Source organism: Pseudophryne corroboree, chromosome 11 (genome assembly GCF_028390025.1).
Source record: "Pseudophryne corroboree isolate aPseCor3 chromosome 11, aPseCor3.hap2, whole genome shotgun sequence".
NCBI lineage: Eukaryota > Metazoa > Chordata > Amphibia > Anura > Myobatrachidae > Pseudophryne > Pseudophryne corroboree.
In genome coordinates, this window is record NC_086454.1 from 291,391,151 (window position 1) to 291,409,559 (window position 18,409).

Below are 18,409 nucleotides of genomic sequence, written 5' to 3' on the forward strand. Positions count from 1 at the left end.
TGTTGAGGTCCACAGTTCGTTTCAGACGGGAAAGATTTAGTTAAAGATGATTCAATGGAAACCTAGAGTCTGGTGTAAAGGGCCACAAACATTAGTATGATAATGCCCAATTTCATCCGATTCCGATGTTTCGTGCCGATAAATCGGATGGAAACGGGCAAATCGCATGTGTTTTACTACCGATCCAATCCGATGCGCGGTCCCGTGAGCATTGGATCAGAGTCCCTAGATTGGAAGTGCTGCACTAAAGATATCTCTGATCCCACAGGCATGGCTGGGATCGCATACGATACATCGTATGAAAAAGGACTCCATATAATGAATTGTATGCGAACCTGCCGCCCGGGAAGCTGGGCGGTTTAAGGGAAATCTTAAGCGACTTGAGGGTCTGACATGTCGCTGTAGTGTATGGGGCCCTTTAGGAGGAAAGTGCCATAGCAACTTATCCATTTTTATTTACTAGATTACCAGCCTCTGAAACCTGTGCAGGGCTCACTTTTGATACTTCAAAAGTGATACTTGATCCTTGATACTTTGATACTTGGATCTGTGTAACCAGGGCACCCGATGGACGAACAATGCCGCAGGAGCCCACGGCAAAAACCAGCCTCCGGGGAGATTGAGGTACCGCAAGTGAGCCCTGCACCCTTGGAAAGACAGATGCCCCATGGTAAGTACTGCACTTAGGCTCCCGTGGATGCATTTTTCCCCCCTCTTGAGCTGGTCAAGTGTCACTGCCCCCCTGGCTATCCACCATAAGGGGCAGCTACACCAGCACCAGTGAATACAGAAATACCAGAGAGTTCATCAAAGTAGGACACAATTGACACCCAATGGAAGGATCCTAACCGGATAATCCCAGTGCCCCCATATCTGTCTCCATCTGGGCCATGCAACATACACCTACATCGCCAGGACCAAGGTAACGGGAAAACACAGACACGTGTGCGGGATGCTGTCTCCTGCCACGTCCACCTACCTAGTGTGAATTTCAAATTATTTCTAATAAATATTTAAAATGCCAGCGTTAATATATACTGCGGACGCATCTTATTACCATATACGATAAAAGTGCACTGAACGTTGCAGCACTATATCCCTTAAGAGAAAGCAAGCAGTCGCACACATGGTATTACTGAGGTCCAACGCTCAGAGATATATATATATATATATATATATATATTTGATATTAAAAGGGTATGCATACAAAATAACATATGTACAGTATATCATTAGGTATAACGTGTGTGTGTGTGTGTGTGTATATGTATGTAATATATATATATATATATATATATATATATATATATATATATGTGTGTATGTGTGTGTGTGTGTGTGTGTGTATATATATATATGTATATATATATATATATATATATATATATATATATATATATATATATATATATATAATATATATAATATATTTACAGAGTTAAAATTACACAAGATACAGTTACAAAGAATCAGTTACAGCCAGCATACTTCACCCTGTTTCTCAGTGCACAGTCCTCCATCTATCTCCCCCTCAGCAAGCAACTAACTAACCATATCTTAGAAAACTGTCTATATCCAAACAGTGGAAGTTAACAGTCTGTTGGTTTCGGTCTCCTTCCATTGGTCCAGAGGCCAGACCTCTCAAGAACTCAACGGCTCATAGGTCAGTGTGAGGACTTTTGTCCCATATTGCTGGCACCTGTGTCTGCCCCCAGGGCCATGCTGTGGAGCTAGTTTCAAGTCTTCAGGAAGTCTTTTGTTCACTTAGAATGTGGCTTCATATTCATACATTTAATCATAACTAATTGTTGCAATGTGCTACAATTTACCCATAGCTATCAAATTGATCCACACATTCTCCTGATCATTTTGACACTAAGCATAATATAATTAACTTGTTCCGTTCCAATAATACATATATATCTGATGTTACACTCTAATATATAAATACATTATAATGTCTGGTGCTTGACATGTTTTGTCATTGTGTAATTTGTGTTGTATGAAATATATGTTGAATATATCTTTGTGGCTTGTCTGTGTGAATGCGTATGCTACCGTATATCCTGTGCAAGCTGCGTGTATGCGCACGAACAGAGACCTCTCTGTTTGGAGTTTGTATGTTGTCTGTATGTAATATTTTTGACTTCGACACTAGTCCTCAGGATTGACTTTTATTCCTATATTTCTGCCACTACTTTCCGTGGTGACTTTGTGCTATCCAAGTTGACACACTGCATATCCACAACACCTTGTTTGCACACTACTTTCTACCTCGCACCTTATGTCATTTATCTGTGAATATTTGTTTATGATCAGTAAATTATCTTTGCTTTTACTATTACCATTAATACTGATTTTTATTCTACATATTACACCACATAAAGGGTTGAGCGTTGTACGTTTGCGGCTCTATAAATTTATGCTTATATAGGTTATAACACATAAGTAACTTGAGGTTTATACCAAAACATGAGTTCTTTAGCCAAGATGAGGTAACGAAATGATGGTGGTTGGTGGTTTATTTTGTTATTTCGCATTCTAAGTCTTATATTTTTATTTTTTATTTTGGCAGCACCCAGGCGGAGAAGAGGTCTTATTTGAACAGGCAGGAGCTGATGCCACTGAAAGCTTTGAGGATGTCGGCCACTCGTATGACGCAAGAGAGATGCTGAAGCAGTATTATTTAGGAGACCTACATCCGGTAAGGAGAAACGGGCTGCTCTAAATTGTAAGGCCGAATCCTTAATCCGCTCTTTCTCAGGCATAAGTGCATATTTCTCATTATTGAGAGAGTCTATAAAGGATTAAGGTATCTGTGCAATAGTCTTCTTCCTCCATGTTGAAAATGGATGCCACAGTAGAGGCATCCATTTTTTTTACCTGGTCCAGCATGCAATATTCTAAAGGCCCGTACACACTGGTCGATATATCGGCCGTTCTCTTGAACGGCCGATACATCGTGGGACCGTCGGCCAGTGTGTACGGACGATACGTCTGTGAACTCCGTCGTTCACAGACGTATCGCGTCGGCTGCGCAGCACAGCCGACGGCCAATATATCTAACGATATATTGGCGCGTCGCTGTGTGTGTATGGGGCGGTCGTCCGACCGCCCGTACACATGCTGCGGCGGCCGGCGGTGATTGACAGCTGAACTGGGCGGGCGCCCGCCCAGTTCATGACGTCCGTCCCCCGACGGATCGGGCAGTGTGTATGCACAGCACACTGCCCGATCCGTACATAGATATATCTGCAGATATATCAGTGTGTACCCACCTTAAGAACCAGTGACATTACTGAAGCACTGCCCAACTAATATTCATGACACCATTGTTCCTAGCTATTTAGCCAATAAAGTGAACCCATTACTGTTATAGCTTGGAATTATCTTATTTTAATATATATTTATAGCACAGAGCTCAATGAAATGCATATAGTTGTTGTATGACCTGTAGAAATTTTGGGTCCCTTTATCATTCATTGTGCATACATATCTTGCAAAAGTTGCTGGAAAATACAAAGATTATTATTAATAATAATAATAAGAATAACAACAGTTTTTTATATAATGCAGCAAATTTCTTTGCACTTTACAATTGGAAACAACAGTGATAAAACAAAACTGGGTAATAACAGACAGTAACAGAGGGAGGAAGGCCCTGCTCGCAAGCTTAAAATCTATACAGTGTACTAAAAAAGGTATAGGTGCTATCTATTGCATAGTGGTCCACCAGATTGCACAGGTTCTTGGTGGGCTGTATGATATTGTCACACAGCATTGTTGGCCTGGGGTCAGGAGGATGGAAAAGTGAAGGGAGTAAATGTGAGGATACTGTATGTGTGGACTGTACTGTGTGGATATAATTGACTAGGAAAGCTTATGATAGTTATGTGAGCGGTTCCGGAAGGTGAGGTGAGTTTTTTTTCAGGGAACGCTTGAAGGTTTGGAGACTAGGAGAAAATCTTATTGTGCGTGGGAGGGCATCCTACAGAGTGGGTGCAGCCCAACGATAGGGCTGCAATCGTGAATGGTAGCAAGTAATGCGTGTGGATGACAAATGTAGATCTTGTGAAGAGCGAAGAGGTCGGGTAAAGAGATATTTTGAGATAAACAGAGAGATGTACGTTGGTGTAGTTTGGGTAATGGATTTGTGTGTGAGTAAAAGTATTATAAATATATATATATAATTTCTCTTACGTCCTAGAGGATACTGGGGTTCCATTTAGTACCATAGGGTATAGACTGGTCCGCTAGGAGCCATGGGCACTTTAAGAATTTGATAGTGTCCTCCCTCTATGCACCTCCTACCAGACTCAGTTTAGAAAATGGGCCCGGAAGAGCCGGTCACGCTTATGGAAGCTTCTGAAGAGTTTTCTGCATTTATTTTATATGTTTGTTATTTTCAGGCAGGGCTGGTTGGCACCAGCCTGCCTGCTTCGTGGGACTTATGGGCCCTACACACTTGTAGATTCATAGTAACATAGTATCTGAGGTTGAAAAAAGACAATTGTCCATCGAGTTCAACCTATTTGTGGTGTCCTATGCATGATGATTTGACTAAACTTTCTGACTGATGCTGCTGTCAGCCATTGCATTTTATCCCTATTTCTCTATCGTCCTAGTGGATGCTGGGGTTCCTGAAAGGACCATGGGGAATAGCGGCTCCGCAGGAGGCAGGGCACAAAAAGTAAAGCTTTTCCAGATCAGGTGGTGTGCACTGGCTCCTCCCCCTATGACCCTCCTCCAGACTCCAGTTAGATTTTTGTGCCCGGCCGAGAAGGGTGCAATCTAGGTGGCTCTCCTAAAGAGCTGCTTAGAAAAAGTTTAGCTTAGGTTTTTTATTTTACAGTGAGTCCTGCTGGCAACAGGATCACTGCAACGAGGGACTGAGGGGAGAAGAAGTGAACTCACCTGCGTGCAGGATGGATTGGCTTCTTGGCTACTGGACATCAGCTCCAGAGGGACGATCACAGGTACAGCCTGGATGGTCACCGGAGCCGCGCCGCCGGCCCCCTTGCAGATGCTGAAGTCAGAAGAGGTCCAGAATCGGCGGCTGAAGACTCCTGCAGTCTTCTAAAGGTAGCGCACAGCACTGCAGCTGTGCGCCATTTTCCTCTCAGCACACTTCACACGCAGTCACTGAGGGTGCAGGGCGCTGGGGGGGGGCGCCCTGGGAGGCAAATGTAACCTATATAAAGGCTAAAAATACCTCACATATAGCCCCCAGAGGCTATATGGAGATATTTAACCCCTGCCTGGATTCACTAAATAGCGGGAGACGAGCCCGCCGGAAAAGGGGCGGGGCCTATCTCCTCAGCACACGGCGCCATTTCCTCTCACAGCTCCGCTGGTCAGGACGGCTCCCAGGTCTCTCCCCTGCACTGCACTACAGAAACAGGGTAAAACAGAGAGGGGGGGGCAAATTTATGGCGATATTTTGATATATATAAAGCAGCTATAAGGGAGCACTTATTATAAGGCTATCCCTGTTATATATAGCGCTTTTGGTGTGTGCTGGCAAACTCTCCCTCTGTCTCCCCAAAGGGCTAGTGGGTCCTGTCTTCGTTAGGAGCATTCCCTGTGTGTCTGCTGTGTGTCGGTACGTGTGTGTCGACATGTATGAGGACGATATTGGTGTGGAGGCGGAGCAATTGCCAAATATGAGGATGTCACCCCCTAGGGAGTCGACACCAGAATGGATGCCTTTATTTATGGAACTACGGGATAGTGTCAACACGCTAAAGCAGTCGTTTGACGACATGAGACGGCCGGACAATCAATTAGTGCCTGTCCAGGCGACTCAAACACCGTCAGGGGCTGTGAAACGCCCTTTGCCTCAGTCGGTCGACACAGACCCAGACACAGGCACTGACTCCAGTGGTGACGGTGACGAATCAACCGTATTTTCCAGTAGGGCCACACGTTATATGATTTTGGCAATGAAGGAGGCGTTACATTTAGCTGATACTACAGGTACCACTAAACAGGGTATTATGTGGGGTGTGAAAAAACTACCTATAGTTTTTCCTGAATCAGAAGAATTAAATGACGTGTGTAATGAAGCGTGGGTTGCCCCTGATAAAAAGCTGATAATTTCAAAGAAATTATTGGCATTATACCCTTTCCCGCCAGAGGTTAGGGAGCGCTGGGAAACACCTCCTAGGGTGGACAAGGCGCTAACACGCTTATCTAAACAAGTGGCGTTACCCTCTCCTGAGACGGCCGCACTTAAAGATCCATCAGATAGGAGGATGGAAAATATCCAAAAAAGTATATACACACATGCAGGTGTTATACTACGACCAGCTATAGCGACTGCCTGGATGTGCAGTGCTGGGGTAGTTTGGTCAGAGTCCCTGATTGAAAATATTGATACCCTGGACAGGGACAATATTTTACTGTCGTTAGAACAAATAAAGGATGCATTTCTTTATATGCGTGATGCACAGAGGGATATCTGCACACTGGCATCACGGGTAAGTGCTATGTCCATTTCGGCCAGAAGAGCTTTATGGACGCGACAGTGGACAGGCGATGCGGATTCAAAACGACATATGGAAGTTTTGCCGTATAAAGGGGAGGAGTTATTTGGAGTCGGTCTATCAGATTTGGTGGCCACGGCTACAGCCGGGAAATCCACCTTTCTACCTCAAGTCACTCCCCAACAGAAAAAGGCACCGACTTTTCAACCGCAGCCCTTTCGTTCCTTTAAAAATAAGAGAGCAAAGGGCTATTCATATCTGCCACGAGGCAGAGGTCGAGGGAAGAGACAGCAACAGGCAGCTCCTTCCCAGGAACAGAAGCCTTCCCCGGCTTCTACAAAAGCCTCAGCATGACGCTGGGGCTTCTCAAGCGGACTCGGGGACGGTGGGTGGTCGTCTCAAAAATTACAGCGCGCAGTGGGCTCACTCGCAGGTAGATCCCTGGATCCTGCAGATAATATCTCAGGGGTACAGGTTGGAATTAGAGACAGATCCACCTCGCCGTTTCCTGAAGTCTGCTTTACCAACGTCCCCCTCCGAAAGGGAGACGGTTTTGGAAGCCATTCACAAGCTGTACTCTCAGCAGGTGATAGTCAAGGTACCTCTTCTACAACAAGGGAAGGGGTATTATTCCACTCTTTTTGTGGTACCGAAGCCGGATGGCTCGGTAAGGCCTATTCTAAATCTGAAGTCCTTGAACCTGTACATAAAGAAGTTCAAGTTCAAGATGGAGTCACTCAGAGCAGTGATAGCGAACCTGGAAGAGGGGGACTTTATGGTATCCTTGGACATCAAGGATGCGTATCTCCACGTTCCAATTTACCCCTCACACCAGGGGTACCTCAGGTTCGTTGTACAAAACTGTCACTATCAGTTTCAGACGCTGCCGTTCGGATTGTCCACGGCACCTCGGGTCTTTACAAAGGTAATGGCCGAGATGATGATTCTTCTTCGAAGAAAAGGCATATTAATTATCCCATACTTGGACGATCTCCTAATAAGGGCAAGGTCCAGAGAACAGCTAGAGATGGGATTAGCACTGTCGCAAGAAGTGCTAAAACAGCACGGGTGGATTCTGAATATTCCAAAATCCCAGTTAATGCCGACAACTCGTCTGCTGTTCCTAGGGATGATTCTGGACACGGTTCAGAAAAAGGTTTTTCTCCCGGAGGAAAAAGCCAAGGAGTTATCCGAGCTTGTCAGGAACCTCCTAAAACCAGGAAAGGTGTCTGTACATCAATGCACAAGAGTCCTGGGAAAAATGGTGGCTTCTTACGAAGCAATTCCATTCGGCAGATTCCACGCAAGAATTTTCCAAAGGGATCTGTTGGACAAATGGTCAGGGTCGCATCTTCAGATGCACCTGCGGATAACCCTGTCTCCAAGGACAAGGGTGTCTCTTCTGTGGTGGTTGCAGAGTGCTCATCTATTGGAGGGCCGCAGATTCGGCATACAGGATTGGATCCTGGTGACCACGGACGCCAGCCTGAGAGGCTGGGGAGCAGTCACACAAGGAAGAAACTTCCAGGGAGTATGGACGAGCCTGGAAACGTCTCTTCACATAAACATTCTGGAACTAAGAGCAATATACAATGCTCTAAGCCAGGCAGAACCTCTGCTTCAGGGAAAACCGGTGTTGATCCAGTCGGACAACATCACGGCAGTCGCCCATGTGAACAGACAGGGCGGCACAAGAAGCAGGAGTGCAATGGCAGAAGCTGCAAGGATTCTTCGCTGGGCAGAGAATCATGTGATAGCACTGTCAGCAGTGTTCATCCCGGGAGTGGACAACTGGGAAGCAGACTTCCTCAGCAGACACGATCTTCACCCGGGAGAGTGGGGACTTCATCCAGAAGTCTTCCACTTGCTGGTAACCCGTTGGGAAAGACCAATGGTGGACATGATGGCGTCTCGCCTCAACAAAAAACTGGACAGGTATTGCGCCAGGTCAAGAGATCCGCAGGCAATAGCTGTGGACGCGCTGGTAACGCCTTGGGTGTACCAGTCGGTGTATGTGTTTCCTCCTCTGCCTCTCATACCAAAAGTATTGAGAATTATACGGCAAAGAGGCGTAAGGACGATACTAGTGGTTCCGGATTGGCCAAGAAGGACTTGGTACCCGGAACTTCAAGAGATGATCACAGAAGATCCGTGGCCTCTACCTCTAAGGAGGGACTTGCTTCAGCAGGGTCCCTGTCTGTTTCAAGACTTACCGCGGCTGCGTTTGACGGCATGGCGGTTGAACGCCGGATCCTAAAGGAAAAAGGCATGCCGGAAGAAGTCATTCCTACTTTGATTAAAGCAAGGAAGGAAGTAACCGTGCAACATTATCACCGAATTTGGCGAAAATATGTTGCGTGGTGCGAAGATCGGAGTGCTCCGACGGAGGAATTTCAACTGGGTCGATTCCTACATTTCCTGCAATCAGGATTGTCTATGGGTCTCAAATTGGGATCTATTAAGGTTCAAATTTCGGCCCTGTCGATTTTCTTTCAAAAAGAATTGGCTTCAGTCCCTGAAGTCCAGACCTTTGTTAAGGGAGTGCTACATATACAGCCTCCAGTGGCACCGTGGGATCTCAATGTGGTTTTGGACTTTCTAAAATCTCATTGGTTTGAACCACTAAAGAAGGTGGATTTGAAATATCTCACATGGAAAGTGACCATGCTTCTAGCCCTGGCTTCGGCCAGGAGAGTGTCAGAACTGGCAGCTTTATCTTACAAAAGCCCATATCTGATTTTCCATTCGGACAGGGCAGAACTGCGGACTCGTCCGCATTTTCTCCCTAAGGTGGTGTCAGCATTTCATCTGAACCAGCCTATTGTAGTGCCTGCGGCTACAAGTGACTTGGAGGACTCCAAGTTACTGGACGCTGTCAGAGCATTAAAAATATATATTGCAAGGACAGCTGGAGTCAGAAAATCTGACTCGTTGTTTATATTGTATGCACCCAACAAGATGGGTGCTCCTGCGTCTAAGCAGACGATTGCTCGTTGGATCTGTAGCACAATCCAACTTGCACATTCTGTGGCAGGCCTGCCACAGCCTAAATCTGTAAAGGCCCACTCCACAAGGAAGGTGGGCTCATCTTGGGCGGCTGCCCGAGGGGTCTCGGCATTACAACTTTGCCGAGCAGCTACGTGGTCAGGGGAGAACACGTTTGTAAAATTTTACAAATTTGATACTCTGGCTAAGGAGGACCTGGAGTTCTCTCATTCGGTGCTGCAGAGTCATCCGCACTCTCCCGCCCGTTTGGGAGCTTTGGTATAATCCCCATGGTCCTTTCAGGAACCCCAGCATCCACTAGGACGATAGAGAAAATAAGATTTTACTTACCGATAAATCTATTTCTCGGAGTCCGTAGTGGATGCTGGGCGCCCATCCCAAGTGCGGATTATCTGCAATAATTGTACATAGTTATTGTTAACTAATTCGGGTTATTGTTGAAGGAAGCCATCTTTCAGAGGCTCCGCTGTTATCATACTGTTAACTGGGTTTAGATCACAAGTTGTACGGTGTGATTGGTGTGGCTGGTATGAGTCTTACCCGGGATTCAAAATCCTCCCTTATTGTGTACGCTCGTCCGGGCACAGTACCTAACTGGAGTCTGGAGGAGGGTCATAGGGGGAGGAGCCAGTGCACACCACCTGATCTGGAAAAGCTTTACTTTTTGTGCCCTGTCTCCTGCGGAGCCGCTATTCCCCATGGTCCTTTCAGGAACCCCAGCATCCACTACGGACTCCGAGAAATAGATTTATCGGTAAGTAAAATCTTATTTTATAGTAACTATAATGCATGACTATGCACCATACCCCTGGATATCCTTATCCAATAGGAATTTATCTAACCCATTCTTAAAGGTGTTGACAGATTCCGCCATTACAACTCCCTCGGGCAGGGAATTCCAAACACGTATTGTCCTTACCGTGAAAAAGCCTTTACGCCGTATTGTGCGGAATCTCCTTTCCTCTAACCTGAGCGAGTGTCCACGAGTCCTCTGTGTTGATCTAACCAAAAACAGGTCCCGCGCAAGCTCTGTGTATTGTCCCCTTATATATTTGTAGATGTTGATCATATCCCCTCTTAGTCTCCGCTTTTCCAATGTAAACATGCCTAGTCTTTCAGGCCTTTCCTTGTATTCCATCGTCTCCATGCCCTTAATTAGTTTGGTCGCCCTCCTCTGTACCTTTTCAAGCTCCAGGATATCCTTTTTGTAGTACGGTGCCCAGAACTGTACACAGTATTCAAGGTGTGGCCTCACTAGTGATTTATATAACGGGAGTATAATACTCTCGTCCCTAGCATCAATACCCCGTTTTATGCATGCTAATATCTTATTAGCCTTCTTTGCTGCAGTCCTACTTTGGGTACTACTGCTTAGCTTGCTATCTATGAGGACACCTAAGTCCTTTTCCAGTACAGAATCCCCTAATTTTACCCCATTTAGTAGGTAGGTGTAATTTTTGTTCTTGTTACCACAGTGCATTACCTTACACTTGTCTGTGTTGAAGCGCATTCTCCATTTGGCTGCCCATGCTTCTAATTTAAGTCGTTCTGAAGAGACTCGGCATCCTCCTCTGTATTTATAGCCTTACACAATTTGGTATCATCTGCAAAAATTGACACCATGCTCTCTAGACCTTCTGTTAGGTCGTTAATGAAAATATTGAACAATAGCGGTCCTAATACTGAGCCTTGCGGCACATCACTTAGCACTTCAGTCCAAGTTGAAAAAGATCCATTAACCACAACGCGCTGCTTCCTATTATCTAACCAGTTTTTGACCCAAGTGCATATTGTGCTTCCTAGCCCTGATTCTTGTAGCTTGTATATAAGTCTCATGTGTGGTACAGTATCGAACGCTTTGGCAAAGTCTAAAAAGATTACATCCACGTCTTTACCCTGATCTAGGTTTGCGCTTACTGTTTCATAAAAGCTAAGTAAGTTGGTTTGACAGGATCTGTCCTTCATAAACCCATGTTGATTCCTTTTAATGACCTTATTGGTTTCAAGGAACTTCTGAATACTATCTCTTAGAATACCTTCCAATACTTTCCCCACTATAGATGTAAGACTAACTGGTCTATAATTACCTGGTTCAGCTTTACTTCCCTTTTTGAATATAGGCACTACTTCCACTATACGCCAGTCTTTGGGAACCATACCTGATATAACTGAATCCTCAAAGATCAAAGATAGCGGTTTTGCCAGTTCAGAGTGAAGCTCCATTAGAACCCTTGGATGAATACCATCGGGCCCTGGTGATTTATTAATCTTTAAATGTTTTAATCGGTCACAGACTACTTCCTCGCTTAAATAAGTACCTATCAGTGTGATATTGTCATTATTGAGATTGTGTGTCAGTCCCTGAATTGGGTCCTCTCTAGTGAATACTGTTGAAAAAAACTCATTTAGTGTGTCCGCTATGTCATTATCATTTTTGCTTAAGACTCCCAACTTGTCTTTCAAAGGGCCTATACTCTACTTTTTTAATCTCTTGCTATTAATGTATTTAAAGAATTTTTTGGGATTCGCTTTGCTTTCCTTTGCTACTAGTTTTTCAGTTTCTACTTTAGCCGCTCTTATTTCCTTTTTGCAATTTTTGTTACATTCCTTATAGTGCTGAAATGACTCTGCTTCCCCGTCAGATTTGTATTTTTTAAATGCTCGCCTTTTCTTGCCCATAAGTTCCTTAATCTTTTTGTTAAGCCACATCGGTTTATGATTTTTATTCCCTTTTTTGCTACTCATAGGAATATATTTGAGTGTATTTTTAGCTAGCAGGAATTTTAGTACCTCCCATTTCTCCGTAGTATTTTTTCCTAAAAACAAACCTTCCCATTCAATATCCCTGAAAAATACCCTCATCTTTTCAAAATTTGCTTTGCTAAAGTTTAAAGTCCTAGTTGAGCCAGTATAGGGCTGTTTGTAGAAACTGATATTGAATGTGACCATATTGTGGTCGCTGTTTCCTATGGGTTCCCCTACTATAATACCCGATACCAAATCCTGATTGTTTGTTAATACCAGGTCTAAGATTGCATTGTACCTAGTTGGTTCCTCAATTAGTTGGACTAGGTAGTTATCATTTAGTGTGTTTAAAAACATACTGCCCCTAGCAGTATCACATGAATCGTTTTTCCAGTTTATCTCTGGATAGTTAAAATCTCCCATCACTACTATGTCTCCTACTCCTGCTGCTTTTTCAATTTGCTTTAGTAACAATTCATCATCAGATGCGTTGATACCAGGCGGCCTATAGCATACACCCAATACTAACTTTTTTGTTCCTTTTTCCCCGCATGCAATTTCTACCCATAATGTCTCAACAGTGTCTACAGTCCCCTCCTGAATATCTTCCCATATATTATGTTTTAAAAACGGCTTTACGTACAGACACACCCCTCCACCCTTTTTATTTAGTCTGTCTCTCCTAAACAGCGTATAGCCCTCTAGATTGACTGTCCAATCATGAGATTCATCCCACCAAGTTTCAGTAATGCCTATAATATCATACTGTTTGCTTGCTGCAAGTATTTCTAGTTCACCCTTTTTACCAGTAATGCTTCTGGCGTTTACATACATACAACTAAGATAATAAGAATTTACTCACCGGTAATTCTATTTCTCGTAGTCCGTAGTGGATGCTGGGAACTCCGTAAGGACCATGGGGAATAGCGGGCTCCGAAGGAGGCTGGGCACTCTAGAAAGATCTTAGACTACCTGGTGTGCACTGGCTCCTCCCACTATGACCCTCCTCCAAGCCTCAGTTAGGTACTGTGCCCGGACGAGCGTACACAATAAGGAAGGATTTTGAATCCCGGGTAAGACTCATACCAGCCACACCAATCACACCGTACAACTCGTGATATGAAACACAGTTAACAGTATGAAACAATAGAGCCTCTCAACAGATGGCTCAACAATAACCCGATTTAGTTAACAATAACTATGTACAAGTATTGCAGATAAACCGCACTTGGGATGGGCGCCCAGCATCCACTACGGACTACGAGAAATAGAATTACCGGTGAGTAAATTCTTATTTTCTCTAACGTCCTAGTGGATGCTGGGAACTCCGTAAGGACCATGGGGATTATACCAAAGCTCCCAAACGGGCGGGAGAGTGCGGATGACTCTGCAGCACTGAATGAGAGAACTCCAGGTCCTCCTCAGCCAGGGTATCAAATTTGTAGAATTTTGCAAACGTGTTTGCCCCTGACCAAGTAGCTGTTCGGCAAAGTTGTAAAGCCGAGACCTCTCGGGCAGCCGCCCAAGATGAGCCCACCTTCCTTGTGGAATGGGCATTGACAGATTTTGGCTGTGGCAGGCCTGCCACAGTATGTGCAAGCTGAATTGTACTACAAATCCAACGAGCAATAGTCTGCTTAGAAGCAGGAGCACCCAGCTTGTTAGGTGCATATAGGATAAACAGCGAGTCAGATTTTCTGACTCTAGCCGTTCTGGAAACATATATTTTCAGTGCCCTGACAACGTCTAGCAACTTGGAGTCCTCCAAGTCCCTAGTAGCCTAGGCACCACAATAGGCTGGTTCAGGTGAAACGCTGACACCACCTTTGGGAGAAACTGGGGACGAGTCCTCAATTCTGCCCTATCCATATGGAAAATCAAATAAGGGCTTTTACAAGACAAAGCCGCCAACTTTGACACTCGCCTGGCAGAAGCCAAGGCCAATAACATAACCACCTTCCACGTGAGATATTTCAGATCCACGGTTTTTAGTGGTTCAAACCAATGTGATTTTAAGAAACTCAACACCACGTTGAGATCCCAAGGTGCCACAGGAGGCACAAACGGGGGCTGACTCTGCAGCACTCCTTTTATAAATGTCTGAACTTCAGGTACTGAAGCTAGTTCTTTCTGAAAGAAAATCGACAGAGCCGAGATCTGTACCCTAATGGAACCCCATTTAAGGCACATAGTCACTCCTGCTTGCAGGAAATGCAGAAATCGACCTAGTTGAAATTCCTCTGTTGGGGCCCTTTCGGCCTCACACCATGCAACAAATTTTCGCCATATGCGGTGATAATGAGTTGCTGTAACCTCTTTCCTGGCTTTAGTAAGCGTAGGAATGACTTCCTCCGGAATGCCCTTTTCCTTCAGGATCCGGCGTTCAACCGCCATGCCGACAAACGCAGCCGCGGTAAGTCTTGGAACAGACAGGGCCCCTGCTGCCGCAGGTCCTGTCTGAGTGGCAGAGGCCATGGGTCCTCTGATATAAACTCTTGAAGTTATGGGTACCAAGCTCTTCCTGGCCATCCACGAGTATCGTTCTTACTCCTCGCCTTCTTATTATTCTCAGTACCTCTGGTATGAGAGGCAGAGGGGAGAACACATAAACCGACTGGTACACCCACGGTGTTACCAGAGCGTCCATAGCTATCGCCTGAGGGTCCCTTGACCCGGTGCAATATCTTTTATAGCATTTTGTTGAGGCGGGACGCCATCATGTCCACCTGTGGCCTTTCCCAATGGTGTACAATCCTATTGGAAGACTTCTGGAGGAAGTCCCCATTCTCCCGGGTGGAGGTCGTGTCTGTTGAGAAGATCTGCTTCCCAGTTGTCCACTCCGGGAATGAACACTGCTGACAGTGCTAACACATGATTTTCCGCCTATCGGAGAATCCTTGTGGCTTCTGCCATCGCCATCCTGCTTCTTGTGCCGCCCTGTTGGTTTACATGGGCGACTGCCGTGATGTTGTCTGATTGGATCAGTACCGGCTGGTTTTGAAGCAGAGGCCTTGCCGGCCTCAGGGCATTGTAAATGGCCCTCAGGTCCAGAATATTTATGTGTAGGGAAATAACCTGACTTGACCAAAGTCCCTGGAAATTTCTTCCCTGTGTGACTGCCTCCCAGCCTCAAAGGCTGGAATCCATGGTCACTAGGACCTAGTCCTGTATGCCGAACCTGCGGCCCTCTTGAAGATGGGCACTCTGCAGCCACCACAGTAGAGATACCCTGGTCCTTGGAGACAGGGTTATCAGCCTATGCATCGGAAGATGCGATCCGGACCACTTGTCCAACAGGTCCCTCTGAAAAGTTCTTGTATGGAACCTGCCTAATGGGATTGCTTCGTAGGAAGCTACCATTTTTCCCAGGACTCGCGTGCAATGATGCACCGCTACCTATTTTGGCTTCAGGAGGTCTCTGACTAGAGATGACAACTCCTTGGCTTTCTCCTCCGGGAGAAACACTTTCTGGTTTATGTCCAGAACCATCCCCAGGAACAGTAGACGTGTCATAGGAACCAGCTGTGACTTTGGACTGTTTAGAATCCAACCATGCTGTTGTAGCACTTTCCAGAATAGTGCTACCCCGACTACCAACTGCTCCTTGGACCTCGCCCTTATAACGAGATTGTCCAAGTACGGGATAATTACAACTCCCTTTTTTTTTTTTGAAGGAGTATCAACATTTCGGCCATTACCTTGATAAAACACCCTCGGTGCCATGTACAGTCCAAACGGCAGTGTCTGGACTTGGTAATGGTAATCCTGTACCACAAATCTGAGGTACTCCTGGCGAGGATGGTAAATGGGGACATGCAGGTAAGCATCCTTGATGTCCCAGGATACCATGTAATCCCCCTCGTCCAGGCTTGGAATAACCGCCCTGAGCGATTCCATCTTGAACTTGAATTTTTGTGTTCAAGGATTTTAAATATAAAATGGGTCACACCGAACCATGCGGTTTCGGTACCCCAACCCGTGTGGAATAGTAACCCCGTCCTTGTTGAAGTAGGGGCACCTTGAGTATTACCTGCTGGGAATACCGCTTATTAATTGCCTCTAGCACAGCCTCCCTGCCTGAGGGAGTTGTCAGCAAGGCATATTTTAGGAAACGGCTGGGGGGAGACATCTCGAATTCCAGCTTGTACCCCTGAAATACTACTTGAAAGAAACAGGGATCCACCTGTGAGCGAGCCCACTAATTGCTGAAATTTTTGAGACGGCCCCCCACCGTACCTGGCTACACCTGTGGAGCACCCGCGTCATGGTGTGGCCTCACAGGAGGCGGGGGAAGAATCTTGATTCTGGGAACAGGCTGACTGGTGCAGCTTTTTTCCCTCTACCCTTGTCTCTGTACAGAAAGGAAGCGCCATTTGACCCGCTTGCTTTTCTGAAGCCGAAAGGACTGTACCTTTGTCTGTGAGGAAACCTGAGGTAAAATTATTTCTTCCCAGCAGTTGCTGTGGATACGAGGTCCCAGAGACCATCCCCAAATAATTCCTCACCCTTATAAGGCTCTCTATGCGCTTTTTAAGTCAGCATCACCTGTCCAGTGACAGGTCTCTAATACCCTCCTGACAGAATGGACATTACATTTATTTTGGATGCCAGCCGGCAAAATATCCCTCTGTGCATCCCCCATATATAAGACGACGTCTTTAATATGTTTTTATGTTTGCCAACTAGTATCCCTGTTTGACAGGGTCACCAACCACGCTGCAGCAGCACTATCTGCAGGTCTCAGTCTAGTACCTGAGTGTGTAAATACAGACTTCAGGATAGCCTCCTGTTTTTTATCAACAGGTACCTATTAAAGTGGCCGTATCCTAAGACGGCAGTGCCACCTTTTTTGACAAACGTGTGAGCGCCTTATCCACCCTAGGGGATATCTCCCAGCGTAACTTATCCACCTGGCGGGAAAGGGTACGCCATCAGTAACTTTTTATAAATTACCAGTTTCTTAACGGGGGAACCCACGCTTTCACACACTTCATTTATTCATCTGATGGGGGAACAAAACACTGCCTGTTTTTTCTCCCCAAACCTAAAACCCATTTTTAGAGGTGCTTGGGTTAAAGTCAGAAATGTATAACACATTTTTTATTGCCGGGATCACGTCACGGATGTTCCTAGTGGATTGTGTATATGTCTCCACCTTGTCGACACTGGAGTCAGACTCCGTGTCGACATCTGTGTCTGCCATCTGAGAGAGCGGGCGTTTTTGAGCCCCTGATGGCCTTTGAGACGCCTGGGCAGGCGCGGGCTGCGAAGCCGGCTGTCCCACAGCTGTTACGTCATCCACCCTTTTATGTAAGGAGTTGACACTGTCGGTTAATACCTTTCACCTATCCATCCACTCTGGTGTCGGCCCCACAGGGGGCGACATCACATATATCGGCCTCTGTTCTGTCACCATATAAGCCTCCTCATTCAACATGTCGACACAGCCGTACCGACACACCGCAGACACACAGGGAATGCTCTAAACGAGGACAGGACCCACAAAAGCCCTTTGGGGGGACAGAGTAAGAGTATGCCAGCACACACCAGAGCGCTATATATATACAGGGACTAACTGAGTTATGTCCCTAATAGCTTTTATATAATATACTGTATACAGTGCCAATTTTAATGCCCCCCCTCTCTTTTCCCTCTTACTGTACTGTAGAATTGCAGGGAAGAGCCAGGGAGCTTCCCTCCAGCCGAGCTGTGAGGGAAAAATGGCGCCAGTGTGCTGAGGAGATAGGCTCCGCCCCTTTTTCGCGGCCTATTCTCCCGTTTTTTATGGAATTCTGGCAGGGGTATTTACCTCATATATAGCCCCTGGGGCCATATATTGAGGTATTTTAGCCAGCCAAGGTGTTTTTATTGCTGCCTCAGGGCGCCCCCCCCAGCGCCCTGCACCCTCAGTGACCGGAGTGTGAAGTGTGTGAGAGGAGCAATGGCGCACAGCTGCAGTGCTGTGCGCTACCTTGGTGAAGACAGAGTCTTCATGCCGCCGATTTTCCGGACCATCTTCTTGCTTCTGGCTCTGTAAGGGGGACGGCGGCGCGGCTCCGGGACCGAACATCAAGGCTGGGCCTGCGGTCGATCCCTCTGGAGCTAATGGTGTCCAGTAGCCTAAGAAGCCCAATCCGGCTGCAAGCAGGCGAGTTCGCTTCTTCTCCCCTTAG

The 18,409-nt window shown here is 46.0% G+C and overlaps 1 protein-coding gene across 1 annotated transcript in view; it reads left to right on the forward strand.

Moving 5' to 3' along the window:
• The window catches only part of LOC134969478 (cytochrome b5), a 128,334-nt gene that overhangs the window by 74,717 nt on the left and 35,208 nt on the right, over positions 1-18,409 (forward strand). Inside the window, exon 2 of the mRNA XM_063945462.1 lies at positions 2,576-2,704. Coding sequence (XP_063801532.1) covers positions 2,576-2,704 — 129 coding nt within the window. The remainder of the gene's footprint in view (positions 1-2,575; positions 2,705-18,409) is intronic.